Here is a 16,696-nt window from a genome sequence, read left to right as displayed (position 1 = left end):
ACTAATAGGTAACATACCAGTAGACAAAATCCAGAGTGTCACTTTAGTTAATTCTTGAGCTACAGCTTTGTTTTATGTATATTTGCATTATGGGGCATCAGTCTGGCTCAGTTGGTTGAGTGTTGGACTCTTGATCTCAGTTCAGGTCTTGATATCAGGGTGATGAGTTCAGGCCCCGTGTTGGGCTCCATGCTGGGCTGGGAGCCTACTTTATTTATTTATTTTTTTAAAGATTTTATTTATTTGACAGAGAGAGACAGCCAGCCAGAGAGGGAACCCAAGCAGGGGGAGTGGGAGAGGGAGAAGCAGGCCCCCCACAGAGCAGGGAGCCAGATGCAGGCTTCATCCCAGGACCCTGGGATCATGACCTGAGCCGAAGGCAGACGCTTAAGGACAGAGCCACCCAGGGGCCCCCTGGGAGCCTACTTTAAAAAAATAAATAAAGTTTGCATTAGTGAATGTTTACCATAAACCTGAAGAATCCTTTTCATTTGGCGATCAATTTAGGATGAGTTAAAGGTTTGTTTTAGGCTTATAATGCCAGAATATGCTTAACCTCTTTTTTCAATAATGTATTTTCCAATGAGTCCCAGTCCAAAACCTCAAACAATTACAGAGATACTAACTTGGTTTTTATCATCCTAAATCAGCTGTTAGATTACATGTTTGAAATTCCTGAGGGTACAGTACCCTGGAAGGTTGAACAGGGTGAAGTTAGGACCATCCTGAAGGGCAGAATTGCCTAGCAGGGATCCTCAGTAAGGAGACAGCATCTATTTGAGTATCTTATTTAAACAGACAAAACTATGTAGTAATCTTAATTATTATTTCTCTATTAGTGATTTCCTGGAACTTGATATTATTACACTTTCAGAGCATAATTTTATTATATTTTTATTTTATTTTATTTTTTAAGATTTTATTTATTTGACAGAGAGAGACAGCCGGAGAGGGAACACAAGCAGGGGGGAGTGGGAGAGGGAGAAGCAGACTCCCCGCTGAGCAGCGAGTCCAGTGTGGGCTCCATCCCAGGATCCTGGGATCATGATCTGAGCTGAAGGCAGATACTTAACCGACTGAGCCACCCAGGTGCCCCTCAGAGCATAATTTTAAAACAAAATGGGAATCAAAGTTTTTCCAGAATTAAAATTTTGACCTGAAACCAGAACTTTAATATTTCTGTGTAGAAGTGATAATTGAACTGTGTGCGGTTAGTTGTGTAAATTGTGATTTTTTTTTTTTCCTCCAACTGAAAACATTTTAGGAGTTTTCAGATCAGCATCCAGAAAATGCAGCTGAAATTAAGCTGACCATGGCACAGCTGAAGATTTCCCAAGGTATTAATAATTATTTCATCATGATTAAAATATTTTAATGGAAACATGGTTGAAATGTTTCTGAAGTAGTTGTGAACTATGTGGTTTTAAAAATTTTGCAAAAAAATTTTTTTGCATAATGATGAAGCATAATTATTACTGTTTCAAACAGCCTTTTTTTCAGGTTATTCTTAAATTTTTAGAATGATTCTCAATCTATGCCTTGAAAATGGGTAGAAGCAAAGGATTCCTATGTTTCAAAAGACCATACTTAAATTTCCTGGGTATGTCATATGTAGAAATGCTTATATCTGTCACTTGCTAGCATTTGCATGAAAGAAGGGTTACTTTGCATTTAGCTTTCTTAACTTAACCCTTTATCCTTTGTTTATAGTTTACCCATATCTTTGGGGGAAAAGAGGCAGGGAAATTTAATGAAAACTGACATTTTTGAATCCTACAGAAAACTGCTAGTGGTTTTTGGCCATGATTTGAACTAGCCTTAAGTGATTATCTAGAGCTTTTGGTAACCATTATTTACATGTAGCTATTTTAACTTTAAAATAAAATGAAATTTGTTAAAAGTCAGTTCCTCCCTTGTGCTAGCCACATAGAAATTTCATAACCACATGAGGCTAGTTGAACAGCATAGATAAAGACATTTCCATCATAGGAAGTTGTATTTCTGGTGTAGACCATGCATTCTCAACATGGGGGTAGGGATCATTTGTTTGGTGGGTGGCCAAAAAAATTACAGATATTATGGCCAAAATGAAAATTTCATGGGTAATGATCAGGATACTTGATAATTAGAGAAAAAAAAAAGTCTTACGAGATTTCTTAGTGTTTAGTAATAAAAACAAGGTTAAGAAACATTATTGGTTTTGGGGTACCTGGTTGGCTTAGTTGGTAGAGCATGCGACTCTTGATCTCAGAGTCATGAGTTTGAGCCTCAGAGCTCCACATTGGGGGTAAAGATTACCTAAAAAAAAAAAAAAGAAAAAATCATTGTTGGTCTCCCATAATATTACCCATTCTCACATTTCCTTATCTTTCTCTCTTATTTCTTTTTTTTTTTTTTTTAAGATTTTATTTATTTATTTGAGAGAGAGAATGAGAGAGAGCACATGAGAGGGGTGAGGGGCAGAGGGAGAAGGAGACTCCCTGCTGAGCAGGGAGCCCGATGCGGGACTCGATCCCAGGACTCCAGGATCATGACCTGAGCCAAAGGCAGTCGCTTAACCAACTGAGCCACCCAGGCGCCCTTCCTCTCTTATTTCTTATTCCTTTTCCCACTTCTGCTTTTTCTTGCTCTTCCCTTATTTTCTTTCCTTATCCAGTTTTTAGTTTATTTTTGAGAGGAGTATTTATCCTACTAAAATTACTAAGAAAGAGCTGTCATTGGTTTCTATTTTGCTTTTAAAGACTTTGGAAGGTTACATTATTGATGTTTACAATGACTAGAAAATCGGTATTTTGACACTGTAGGAAATTTTCCATTGCACTCACATCTGCAGTAACATGTTTTAAAGTCTTTAAGGGTAGGATGTCCTTTAAGTTACAGTCTGAAAATGGAGAAAGACTGGGTGGGAGTTGGGAGACTTCTTTTCTGGTAGAATCTCTGCCATTAACTTTCTTTGTGGGTGTAAGCAAGGTATATTGTTTCTTGGGACCATTATCCCAAAGATCCCAAAGCTTGAGCATTTGGAGATACTACAAAATAGGACTTAAATTTTTTATTGTTATTGTTTTTTAATAATATGTTTTCTTCAGTGTGATGATGATTTTTTAATCTCTCAAGGTAATATATCCAAAGCATGTCTAATATTGAGAAGCATAGAAGAGTTAAAGCATAAGCCAGGCATGGTGAGTTTATAACTAAAATATTATAAGACTAAAAAAGTAGCGGAATTATAGTCTATTGGTATGTTTGATGTTTCTTTGTATTTAATTTCTGTTTATTCATAATGTAGGAGTAGTAGTTAAAATAAGTTACTGGTCTGCATTTAATGTCATTTTGTTTTCTGCTGTGCATTGGTTTATTATTTAGGCAAATATGCTAGGCACTATTTAAGCCTTACATTATCACTAAAAGCCAACCTTAAATAACCTAAAACCTGTATAGGGAATTTCTTAGCCTAGTTTATTTTATCATGTCTTCAATGTGATATTTTGAGATAAAAAAATTTAGTGATAGTGGCCAATAAATTTGGTTTTTAGTTCTGTGATGATTCAGTCATCACAGATTTAGATCACCGATATAGCTGTGAAAGCATCTATTTCAAAGTAGAGGCTAATGCTGTCACTGGTGGTATGTACATTTATTGAACAGGGACTTTTATTCATGTCTGTATACTCTAACACAGCTTGTTTACAGTTGGCACTCAGTAAATGTATATTGGTAATGTATTATGGTAATGCTTTCTCCTTTGAAGATTCATATTTTCAAGACTGGACTACAATTACTCTGTATTAGAATCAAATATAAATTTCTAAAATTTCATATCTGGCCTTCTATTACCTTTCAAGACATTTGTCCACTTCATCATTGTTGAACTTACTGGCATAAAAGTTGTTCAGGTATTTCCTTTTTATCCCTTTAATATCTGTAGACCAACTCTCATTCCTGATACTGGTTATTCAGGTCTTCTTTTTTGTTTTCTGATCAATTTAGCCAGAGGTTCATCAGTTTTATTGATTTTCTTAAAGATCCAGTTTCTTGGGCGCCTGAGTGGCTCAGTCGTTAGGTGTCTGCCTTCAGCTCTGGTCATGATCCCAGGGTTCTGGGATCTAGCCCTGCATTGGGCTCCCTGCTTGGCGGGAAGCCTGCTTCTCCCTCTCCCACTGCCCCTGCTTGTGTTCCTATTCTTGCTCTGTTTCTCTCTGTCAAATAAATAAATAAAATCTTAAAAAAAAAAAAAAACCCAGTTTCTTGTTTCTGTTTCCTTTCTGTCCTCATCTCATGTTGCTTCTCCTATTCTCACTCTACTCCAGCGACATGGGTCTCCTTGCTGTCCCTCCAACACACTAGGCAAGCTTTTCACTGGCCTTTTGTAGCTCAGGCCAGATAGAACTTATCATGGGAGTTTAGCCACGCTGGTGTGTACCTCACTATCACACATTAGATGTCCCAGCAGTGTTTTATTATATAAACTAATTTTTAAGCACTAGTCTCAACTATTATGCTTGCTACGCACTAGTAACAAACTGTGAACTGGCACTAGTTTAAGAGGAAAGTTGTATTTTATAGATAACTACCTTTGTATTTGGGAACCACTGTTGTATATGGTATTTCTAGTTATTATGGTCTAGAAAGATAATTTTTTGTTTTAAAGATTTTATTTATTTGACAGAGAGAGACACAGTGAGAGAGGGAACAACACAAGCAGGGGGAGTGGGAGAGGGAGAAGCAGGCTTCCCGCTGAGCAGGGAGCCCAACATGGGACTTAATCCCAGAACCCTAGGATCATGACCTGAGCCAAAGGCAGACGCTTAACAGTTGAGCCACCCAGGCACCCCAGAAAGATAATAATTTTTAATGATGAATTTGGTACTGGCAGAGAGCCTAACAACTTTTATTTGCTGTTTTCTAATTTTTTCATTTTTCAAAAAGCTTATTCTGGGAGAGAAAGGGGAATTTTACTCATTAATTTATACTTTCGGCTGGGTAGGTATCTGCATTAGTGACTATGTACAGCCATGAGGAGGATATTGATAGTGCCATTGAGGTCTTCACGCAAGCTATCCAGTGGTATCAAAACCATCAGGTAAGTAAATGGAGTAAATTGTATGAGGACATGTTTTTATGTAAAAATGAAAAGCTGCAGTAGTGAACTCAAGTTATGAGATTTGAAATATTCCAAGTCACTATTTAAAGAATGGAATACTGTTAGACTGTCAAATTACTTTTTTTAAGTATACCAGATCCAAATAAAGCTATTGGAAATAAGAATTATTTCAGAATGAAAAAAAAAGCTCAGTTATGGTTTTGAAGGCCTTTCTGGTTCATTGTATTTGTGTATAATCTCAAAAAATAATACGTGAGTGCATATGGGGGTGCTCATCTTTAGTGGCTGGAGAGCTCATGGTAGTAAGTGGTGAAACAATAAATATGTGCAATAATTGTATCTCATGTTTTCCTGGAATAGGAATGTCTTCATTTTTTCCGGTATAAGTCTCTGCATAGGCAGTATCCAACTTATAAATATACATGCACACAGGTGGCATTTATACCGTTGGTACTAAAGGTAGTAGAGGGATATCCGTGTTCTGGGAAATACTGTGTTTGAGAACTGTGGTGACATATCTTTAAGATCTGATTATGGGGAAATATTTCTAGTTATAGGCAATCTTAAAAAAGATAGGTTGTGATCCAGATTCATAAATTGGTCATCACTTGTATAATTTGTCTACCTCCCTCCCTGTATGTTTGTGTGATTTTTGTTGTTGTTTCATGTATTCAATAAAACTTTGAGGAATTTAATAGATAGGTCTATCTTAAAGGTCTAATGAATGTAGTAACTTCACAAACATGGTAGATATCTAGCTTAAAACTTTTTTTCCTTTTTTTTTGAACCTGTAGCCCAAATCTTCTGCTCATTTGTCCTTGATAAGAGAAGCTGCAAACTTCAAACTCAAATATGGGCGGAAGAAAGAGGCAATTAGTGACCTAGAACAGCTATGGAAGTAAGTTCTGAAAGCTGGAGATGTAAAAATGCAAATTTTATTGCTGTTATTTGATACAAGAAGGTTATTTTGCTTGTTTATTTGTTCCATTTTCATAAACTGTACACTAACTGTTCACTAACTTTTTTTTTTTTTTTTAGACAAAATCCAAAAGATATTCACACCCTGGCGCAGCTTATTTCTGCTTACTCACTTGTAGATCCCGAGAAGGCAAAAGCGTATCCTTTTGACCTTTTGATTATTGTTTCAGACAGCTCCCAAGTAGCGTGCTAGATACCTTCCAATACCTATTTTGACCATGGCTTTTTCTGTTGTAAATTTCAACAAACAGACAGAACACTCTTCTAACTAGTAAAAGCAAAAATGAGAATTTATTGGTCAACATGACTGAAAAATATAGTAATAGATCCGACTTGGGGTACAATTTGATCCAGAAGCAAAAATGAAGTCAAGATGCAGCTTGTATCTCTTCAGGTTCAAGTCCAGCAGCAAAAGAAAAAGTGTATTTTATTTGGGTAGTTGTGAAAGATTCTGAAATGTCATTCTCATTGAAATGTCTTAGATCACATGCCTAACAGTTACTAAAGATAAGAGATTCAGTGCCCTGATTGGCTAAGTTTGGATCATGTGCTACTGTAGTCAGGGTATGCCCCCAAACCCAAGGTGGAGTTGTGGATGCTGAGCAGCCACAAGTCAAAACCTTTGTAGTGAGCAAATCTATGTTTGATAGTTGTTTTGGAATAGAGATTTTATTAAGCCCCATCTTGAAGTACAGCACTGAGTTAAGGAATAGATGATTAGATTGTGACCTCTTTTATTTTTTCAGGGTATATAATATATAATTGACCTTATAATCTAATTTGTTACTATTATTATTTTTTAAGATTTTATTATTTGAGAGCGAGATAGCACAAGTGGGGGTGAGGGGCAGAGGGAGAAGCAGACTCCCTGCTGAGCAGGGAGCCCAATACAGGGCTCAATCCTGGAACTCTGGGATCACGACCTGAACTGAAGGCAGATGCTTAACTGACTGAGCCACACAGGCGCCCCTAATTTGTTATTCTATAGAAGATTTAAGAACATTTTTTTACTTTTGAGAAAGGACATAGAAAAAAAGACTTTTTCTTTTGGCAGACATATATATGTGTATATATTGTGTTCCTGAACTCCTGTTCAATCCCAGCCTTAGTAAACACCTGCCCTCGTCCGATAGTATGTCTCTAAAAGTAGATGTTGAGGCTCTTGAAAATTCTCCTGGTGCTACTTACATTCGGAAAAAGGGTGGAAAAGTTGCTGGAGATAGTCAACCAAAGGAGCAAGGGTAATGTTTTCATTGTAACATTCTCTAATGTGGACTTTAAATTACAGAAGGAATGAAAAATACATTCTCTGAAAATTCCTCATGAATAAAGTTTAAGTCCCCCTTGTTTCTTTTTCCTTTCTTTTTTGCTATGCCCAGTTCTTAGTCCTTGTCCTGTTTACCACCTCCCCCCATCACACCCCCAAATTAACCTTTGGTGTTGAGTGTATATCCTTCAGGATCTTCTTTGTGTTTACACACACAAGTGATTTAGAAATATTTTCCTTGGATTTATTTATTTATTTATTCATTTATTCATTTTTTACAGAAGGGGATTATATTGTACTTAACTGTTTTCCAGCTTGCTTTCATTTACTAAGTTGTGGAGATTTCTCCATATTCTTTTTTTTTTTTTTAAGATTTTATTTATTTCTTAGAGCACAAGTGGGGGTGAGGGGTGGAGGGAGAAGCAGACTCCCTGCTGAGCAGGGAGCCCAATGAGGGGCTCAGTCCTAGGACCCTGAGATCATGACCTGAGCCTAAGTCAGACGCTTTATCAACTGAGCCACCCAGGCTCCCCTTCTCCATATTCTTAGTATAGACATATTTCATTCCTTTTATGCATAGTATTCCATTAGCTGGTTGTCCCCTACTTTATTTACCTCTAAATTTTTTATGTATATTTAGTACTTAATTCTATACTGAGTTCAAATGAGGTTTATTTTGCTGATTTGGAGGAAAGATTAGCTAGCTTCATTAACTTATAAGAAGTCAAATTCTTACTCTTCTACCACCTGGCCATCTCAGAAACACAGTGGAGGCCTACAGTGAAATGTTTAAGATTCCATGGATAGAGACTTGGGATGAATAGAGAATGGAAGAGATATAGCCCTTCCCCAAATTTGTGGCTTTCATGGTTTTTCACTGTTTTCTCTTTTTTTTTAAGATTTTATTTATTTGAGAGAGAGCTAGAGAGAGCACAAATGGTGGGGAGGGGCAGAGGAAGAGGGAGAAGCAGACTCCCCGCTGAGCAAGGAGCCCGATGTTGGGACTCTATCTCAGGACGTTGAGCTCATGACCTGAGCCTGAAGGCAGGTTGCTTAATGACTGAGCCACTCAGGCGCCCATTTTCTCCCTTTCTGAGTGCTTTTGAAATATAAATTTTTTCCTAACTTAGAAAAAAAATACATCAGCAACAGCATATGAGTAACGTTATTATGAACTCTGGTAAAAAAGCATTATCATCCTCATAATAATTTTTTTTAAGATTTTTCTTTAAAGATTATTTATTTATTTGACAGAGAGGGAACACAAGCAGGGGGAGTGGGAGAAGGAGAAGCAGGCTCCCCACGGAGCAGGGAGCCTGATGCGGGGCTCGATCCCAGGATCCTGGGATCATGACCTGAGCCGAAGGCAAGCACTCAATGACTGAGCCACCCAGGCACCTCTTAATTTTTTTTTTAAAGATTTTATTTATCAGAGAGAGGGTGAGCAAGCACAAGCAGGGGTTGCTGTACGCAGAGGGAGAAGCAGGCTCCCTGCTAAGCAGGAAGCCCGATGCGGGACTCAATCTCAGGATCCCGGGATCACAACCCAACCCAAAGGTAGACACTTAACCACTGAGCCACCCAGGCGTCCCACTCATAATAGATTTTTAAAACTAAAATTAGGAATTGGAGTCTCAGAAATACTACCTTGTTCCAAATTCCATTTCATCATAAGAGTCCCACCTCAAACCTTATCAAGAACCCCAAAATTGAAAAATTCAAGCCACATCTTAAGGGGATTTTCAAATAATGCCTATTTAAAGGTCTTCCTTCCTTCCTTCCTTCCTCTCTCTCTCTCTCTGAACTGTCTCTCACTCTGTCTCCCCGCTCCCCCACCCATGCTCAGTGTGGAGCCCAGCGCAGGGCTTGAACTCACGATCCTGAGATCATGACCTGAGCCTAGATCAAGAGGTGGTTGCCTAACTGACTGAGCCATCCAGGCGTCCCCTATTTAATTATTTTCAGTACTTTTTTCCTCTTTCAAAACAGAGTTTAGTAATTAGTAAGAATATAGTTCTTTTCTAGTCCTTTAATCCTCTCCTTTTCCTTAGACAATTATTAAGATATTGGCTTTTAGGCTTTTAAATTTCAGCACATTATTTTCATTAGGCATTATTAAAGCCTTTTATACTAACTTTTGGATACAAAGGTTTAGTTTCTTGGGTTTTTTTAAAGATTTTTAAGGAATCTCTACACCCCACGTGGGGCTTGAACTCACAACCCTGAGATCAAGAGTCACATGCTCTACTGACTGAGCCAGCCAGGCACCTCAAAGGTTTAGTTTCTTTTGAAGATAAACTATATTGTTGACAAAAAGTAAGTCATGGTCCTTGCCCTTAAAAGAACCTAAGTCTAGCAGAAGGAAGTATTGCAGTAATTGCAATAAAGGTTGCGTGTTCTGTGGTTGTGCAGGGCATAGAGCACCAGGGAGTATAGTCCTTCCTGGGGACAGTCGGGGGTTAGGAAATCACCTCATGGAAGAGGTGATTGTGTTGACTTTAGAGGAGGATGAATTAGGCCAAGTGTGAGCAAAGGCAAGTAAGAAAGGGCAGAAGGGCACCTGGGTGGCTCAGTCGTTAAGCGTCTGCCTTCGGCTCAGGTCATGATCCTGGGGTCCTGGGATCGAGCCCCACATCGGGCTCCCTGCTCGGCGGGAAGCCTGCTTCTCCCTCTCCCTCTGTCCCTGCTTGTGTTCCCTCTCTCACTGTGTTTCTCTCTGTCAAATAAATAAAATCTTAGAAAAGGGCAGAGAACCTTTGGGAAATAGCAGGTATGGCTGGAGAGTGATTTGTAGAGACAGTTTAGAAGACTGTTGCATAGTCTGGGTGAGAAATGAAGCTCTTTAAAGTACGACACTGTATGTTGCATTTCTTATTCTTCAGGATACCCTGAAAGGATTTTCACAATTGAATGACTTGGTAGAATGAATTTTTGGCAGAGATTGTTGCTGTCTCATCATTTTAATTCACTGTTTCATAGTTCCCATAGAGGCATATCATGTAGGATTATGTACAGATTTGATGTCTTCCTCTTATAGCCATCAGAGTACTTAATTATTTTTGAAGTGTTTTATTTCTGATGCTCCTTTCAGCACCCCTTCCCCTTTTTTTTTAGTGTATTTAATAAAGATTTTACTTTAAAAATTCAGTAAACTCACCAGGTTCAAGATTTGGAAAATAAAAACGTAGAAAGTAAAAGCTTCTTCCCATCCCTGTGTGCTCTCCTCTCTCCAAGGTCACTACCAATGTTACTTGTCTTACATACCCTCCCAGGGATAGTCTTGGCATGTATGATACCTATGCATGTTCTTGCCTAAGTGTTTAGTTATCTGTTCTCTAGTTTTGCCAAACATGTAACTTAACATAGTATTATAGATTTTCATGCTTGTGCAGATTTCTTCTCTTTTTACATAGACGTAATGTATGGGAATGTAATCTGAAAACCTAGCTAATCCTCTTTTTTAAATGACTTTCCAAAAACTACAGTATGTGAAGCTTGATTAAACTTAACCAGTATTAATATCCCAGCTAGTTTATTAGATTTGGTGAGACAGTGCCACATCTTAAATGCCTAATGATAAAGTGCCCAGCTCACTCTTTTGCACATGTTTAAAGCTGTGTAAATATTTTATCATGACTATGGTAATGGTTTTTTTTCTTTTTATAGACAGGGAGATTTGAAAAAGAAGAAAAAGAAAAAGAAGGGTAAGGATTTTTTTTTTATCTTTAGATTTTACAAGATAAAAGTTTGAATTTAGCCCAATATAAAAATCTTCAGACAAAATTACTGTTCTCTCTACTGTCTTTGAACACTGACTTTTGTCTTGACTATAAATTTTTTTTTTTTTTACTTTAAAGACTATAGCTCTAGAGAGTTTGATTGCCTGAATTCAGATTGTTGCTCTAGTGAACGTTGCTCTTTTGCTGTGACTGTGAACAGATTACTTAATGTACCTGCCTGAGTTTTTCATCTATAAAATGGTATGTGATAGTTATATACCTCATAAGATTAAATGAGATACCACATGTAAAGATCTCAGAATGATGCCTGGCACATAGTAAGCCCTTTATTCATTAGGCTGCTTTCACCTACAAACTGAACTCCATCAAACTGGCTGTTTATGAAAACGGCTGTGTATAGGAAAGGTTGACTGATCTAGAAGTTGTATCTCTTTGTTCATCTGTATACAAAACTGAATCCCATTAGAGTCCTGTGTTTGTTAACAACGGTCTGGGCTTGTCTTTTTTTTTTAAGATTTATTTTAGAGAGTGCATGTGGGGGCTGGGGTGGGGGAGAGGGAGAGAGAGTCCCAAGCAGACTCCATGCTGAGCACAGAGTGCAACATGAGGCTCAGTCTTACGACCCCAAGATCATGACCTGAGCCAAAACCAAAAGTTGGATGCTCAACTGACTGTGCCACCCAGGCACCTCTGGGGCTTGTCATTTATATCCAGCAGTTCAAAGAGGGCCTTTCTGCAGTTGTCATGTCTTTCCCATTAATCTCATGGGCCAACATAGGTCATTGTCCAAGCCTGAGCCATTAACCAGGAGAATGACATGCATTGATTGGCTTAGGCTGTGTTCTTAATTCCTGGCAAGAGTGGGTAGAATTACCATGTTTGGCTTCATCTAGTCAGAGGTTATCCCTGGAGCCACCTACCTGTTCCTGACTCTGGGAAATCTGCGGTATAAATCAGATTCATTCTGTCTTCTTTCTTTCGTTTATTTTTAAGTAGGCTCCATGCCCAACATGGGTCTCGAACTCACAAACCTGAGATTCAGTTGCACGCTAAGTATTTGTTTTATGTATTAGTAATACTGCAAGGGAACAGCTGATAAGTACAGGTAGCAATAACCTGCAATATCACTTTTCTATTTTTTGTGGTTTCCAGATGAGTATTTTTTAAAACTTAAAAGCGATATATGCTCATTCTAAGAACAAACAAAACTTCTGTCATTATACAATGGCAATAAAGCATGGAAAATTCCCTACCCGAAATTCATACTCCCAGAGATAATTACAATATAACTTTTTTGTATATAGAAACATACATTATTATACATACATTTACATGCTCAGTCAATAAAAGTTTTTACAAAATTGGTATGAACAATGTCTTCAGGATAATTTGTTTTAATCTTCTACTTTAGACTGTATTGTGCAGACATTTCTCCAAATTATTAAATATGGATGTACTTTTTAACCCATAGCTATAGCTTTTTTTTTTTTTTTTTTAAGATTTTTTATTTATTTATTTGTTGGGCAGGGAGGAGAGAGGGAGAGTGCGCGCACAAGCAGGGGGAGTGGTAGGCAGAGGGAGAAGCAGGCCCCCCAGCTGAGCCAGGAGCCTGATGCGGGACTCAGTCCCAGGACCCTGGGATCATGACCTGAGCCAAAGGCAGATGCTTAACCGACTGAGCCACCCAGGTGTCCCCATAGCTATAGCTGCGTATAGTGTGGGCATACTGTAATTTATTTAATCATTCTCTTACTGATAGACACTTAATTATTTTAAAGAAAACCATAGAGAATATCCTTTTTTTTTTTTAAAGATTTATTTACTTATTTTAGAGAGCGAGTGCAAGCGGGGGTGGGGGATAGAGAGAGAGAAAAGGAGACTTCCCACTCTACATGTAGCCCAGTGTGGGGTTCAATCCCATGATCCTGAGATCGTGACCTGAGCTGACATCAAGAATCAGATGCTCAACTGATTGAGCCACCCAGGCACCCCATGTTCTTATATATAACTTTGTGTCTTAGGGGTATCTGCAGGATAAATTTCTAGAAGTATTAATTTTGACTAGTACTGCCAAATTAAATTACTCTCTACAAAGGCTATACCATTGTACACTTCTGCCATAGTGTTTGATTGTTTCTCACTATCTCATCAACACTGGGTATTGTTATTGCTTTTAATATTTGTTAGTTTGATAGAATTTTGCTACCTTTTTCATTTATAATTAGTGAGGTGGAACATTTTTTCACATGATTAAGGACTCCTGTTTCTCCTGGCTTACCCTAATTACAGCAGTGCCCATTTTTCTTTGCATGATTTATCTATTGATTATTAAGACCTCTTTCTATATTAAGAATATCAGTCCACTCTGTTATATAGTATGCAAATATTTTTTTGTTATTTCTCTTAAAAATGTATCTCTTACCAAATGAAATTAAACATTTTTTATATAGGGGCACCTGGCTGGCTCAGTCAGAACTCCTGATCTTAGGGTTGTGAGTTTGGGCCTCATGTTAGGTACAGAGATTACTTAAAAATAAATAAAACTTAAAAAAAAATTTTTTTTTAATAGATACATATGTGAGGTCTTTTCCTTTATGGCTTCTGAATTTTGTATCATGCTTAATAAGGTCTTTTCCCTGGCTAGATTATACAAATAAAACTTTCTCAGATGAACTTGTTTCAGTTTTAATGTTATTTATTTCCAGGCCTTGGACACATTCTTTAAGCAAACTATCTTTTTTTTTTTTTTAAAGATTTTATTTATTTATTTGAGAGAGAATGAGAGAGAGCACATGAGAGGCAGGAGGATCGGAGGAGAAGCAGACTCCCTGCTGAGCAGGGAGCCCGATGTGGGACTCGATCCTGGGACTCCAGGATCGTGACCTGAGCCGAAGGCAGTCGCTTAACCAACTGAGCCACCCAGGCACCCTTAAGCAAACTATCTTGAAACCATTATAGACATATCTCATTTCTTTAACGCTTATTACACAGGAAAACTGCCTAAGAATTACGACCCAAAGGTGACCCCAGATCCAGAAAGATGGCTACCAATGCGAGAACGTTCTTACTACCGGGGGAGAAAGAAGGGTAAAAAGAAGGATCAGATTGGAAAAGGGACCCAGGGAGCAACTGCAGGAGCTTCATCTGAACTGTAAGTCATTGTTCCTCAGTTGAAGTCACTCAAAGCATAGGTTGATTCTTTCTCAGATGGACTCAGGATCATTAGTAAGAATTTTTAAAATATATTTCAAGTATAAGGAATACAGTCAGATATCTTTAATAAATGTTTTTTGCCAATAAGCTTATGTAAAGGAAAGAAAATGTGTTTTGGTTTGATTATATTATAAATATTAGGATTATAGAATTGTATCATAAATATTAGGATTCCAGTATCTTCAAAAGGAAGCTAAATACACTGAGTCATTCAACTAATTGAGTATAAAGAACAACAGATACTATAAATAAAATGATTAGGAAGAAGTATTAAAAGTGTTACTAAAGTTATTCTTATATTGTAGGATTATGAGTCATTTAAATTTTTTTTCTTTTTCCTACGCTTTCTAAAAATTGGCATGTACCATATATTACTTTTTCTTTATAAAGCAGTAAATGTATTCAAAAGAAAAGTGGATAGGAAGTTGGGGAGCCCACTTTAAAAGAAACAGAGTATGTGTGGGAGATTGTTAGGAGTAGAAAGTGAAATCCACGTACATAGGTTTTTATAGTCTTTTCCTTTGTTGAATGTATGAATGACCAGCACTCTCCTGATCTGATTTCAGGGATGCCAGTAAAACTGTGAGCAGCCCACCAACCTCCCCAAGACCTGGCAGCGCAGCAACAGCATCTGCATCTACAAGTAATATCATACCCCCAAGACACCAGAAACCTGCAGGGGCTCCAGCAATAAAAAAGAAACAGCAACAGAAAAAGAAGAAAGGTGGAAAAGGTGGCTGGTGATTAGAACATTCTTGTTTGCAGGCTATTTTTAGTCGTACTGACACTAAGAACATAATAAAGGTAACACAGCAAGAAGCACAGAGCTACTCCCTCTCCCATCCCCACATTTCATGAAATGATTTTCTTGTGCGTCGTCACACAGGAAACATCTTCCTCAACCTCTGCCTAGTCCATCTTGGCCTGCTTGTACCACCTAGCTTTGCACAGATGATAAGGACTGAAAATAATGGGGCATTTTCCCACCTTGATCTTTGTTGCATTCTTTCTCTTTGTGTGCTGTGATCTGGTGTTTCTTCAGTTTCACAAACAAGGCATGTTATCCAAAGTTTCCTAGGATTTAAACAGAACCTACTTCTGTTTCAACTAGAGTCCGAAGATACTTGTTCCTAGCAAATCCCACTTTAAATTATGTCTTAGGAGGCCTTAGGAGACTGAAAGTGGAATCTTCTGAGCATTCCAAATATCTGCTAAGAAATACATTGTGATAAAGGGAACCTTATTAATACACTGGTGTTCTTTCTTCACTTCATTACATGAATGACCACAGGAAAACTAAAGTAAATGTCAATTTTAACCATAAATTCTCTGTAATGTGATCCTGGAGTATGGGATACTATATATATGTAGTAATGAAATGTGTGTGTATGTACATATATACACACATATATATGTAAATTAGGACTCCTTTGCACCCCGTATTGTTTTCAGATTATGATGACATTATGCTGATTTAGCACCATTAACTCAAGGAAAATGTATCAATGTTGTAAGAAGTTGACTCTTAGACCCAGTGTTCTGAGATCAGATGGGTTTGGAGTGTCTCAATCAGAAAGATTTAATGGCCCTGTCAAGAGCATGAACATTGACTTCTGAGGTAGAGAGGAAATCCTTCAGAGTTCGGTAGTGGGCAGTATTAGAACTTAACAGAACTGTTTGGCCCAATTAATAGATACTAAAATGACTCACCTTTGTCATTTGGGGTAGAACTATTACCCTTCTCAAAGTAATGAAGTATTGTACAGTCTGGTATCAGTGTTGCTCTGGTCTTCCTTGCTTACAAGCCACTTTCCCATTGAACAGCTATGAGACAGGCACACTGGGATGCCACCTTTGTTAGTATTCATTTTGTGCTGCCCAAGATAGCATTGAATTTAGACTTTGAGTATTTCCTTGTGATCATATTACTTCATCCTTGTTAATAAAGTGCTACTGTATTTGACTCTGAACATATCTATTGAAACTTCTTCAAAGATATTTTTTAAAAGGCTTTCCTCCTTTACAAGAGTAAGAAATGTGGTGCTGCCTAATCAGAATCTGCAGTAACACCTAAACAAGAGACGACCCTCATATATGAATGACTTATTATGACGTAATACTTTTTGAGCTTAGAGAATAATCTTTTGGTAAGAGTGTTGTACTTATTCCTTCTGAATATATACCCCATTACAGGAATAATTGTTCATAAATTTGTTATTTAGGATTCCATTAAATTTCTGTGGTGAAGGATAATCATTTTTAGGTTAACTGAGCTACAGAATTTTGGTGAAAGTTATCCATCATTGAAAATTTTGACCCAAGGCACCAAGAGTGAAAGTTACATTTCTCTATTTAGTCATTGTAATTACTAGCCATTGTTATTACCAGTCATTA

The 16,696-nt window shown here is 37.6% G+C and overlaps 1 protein-coding gene across 4 annotated transcripts in view; it reads left to right on the top strand.

Annotated features, from left to right (window-relative positions):
• SRP72 (signal recognition particle 72) overlaps positions 1-16,272 on the top strand; it is a 31,045-nt gene extending 14,773 nt beyond the window's left edge. For 2 of the 4 annotated variants that reach the window (XM_021701602.2, XM_044912945.1), the window contains 9 exons: positions 1,265-1,337; positions 3,118-3,182; positions 4,988-5,083; positions 5,899-6,002; positions 6,143-6,220; positions 7,186-7,323; positions 11,016-11,053; positions 14,081-14,240; positions 14,869-16,272. In XM_021701602.2, the coding sequence (XP_021557277.1) occupies positions 1,265-1,337; positions 3,118-3,182; positions 4,988-5,083; positions 5,899-6,002; positions 6,143-6,220; positions 7,186-7,323; positions 11,016-11,053; positions 14,081-14,240; positions 14,869-15,046 (930 nt within the window). In that variant the 3' untranslated portion in view covers positions 15,047-16,272. The remainder of the gene's footprint in view (positions 1-1,264; positions 1,338-3,117; positions 3,183-4,987; positions 5,084-5,898; positions 6,003-6,142; positions 6,221-7,185; positions 7,324-11,015; positions 11,054-14,080; positions 14,241-14,868) is intronic. The other 2 variants (XM_021701603.2, XM_021701604.2) reach the window with 2 other exon arrangements.
• Positions 16,273-16,696: the final 424 nt, after the last annotated feature.

This window comes from Neomonachus schauinslandi, chromosome 2 (genome assembly GCF_002201575.2).
Source record: "Neomonachus schauinslandi chromosome 2, ASM220157v2, whole genome shotgun sequence".
In the NCBI taxonomy this organism is placed as follows: domain Eukaryota; kingdom Metazoa; phylum Chordata; class Mammalia; order Carnivora; family Phocidae; genus Neomonachus; species Neomonachus schauinslandi.
The sequence above is the reverse complement of the archived record's forward strand: the minus strand, read 5'-3'. Positions and strand labels throughout refer to the sequence as shown.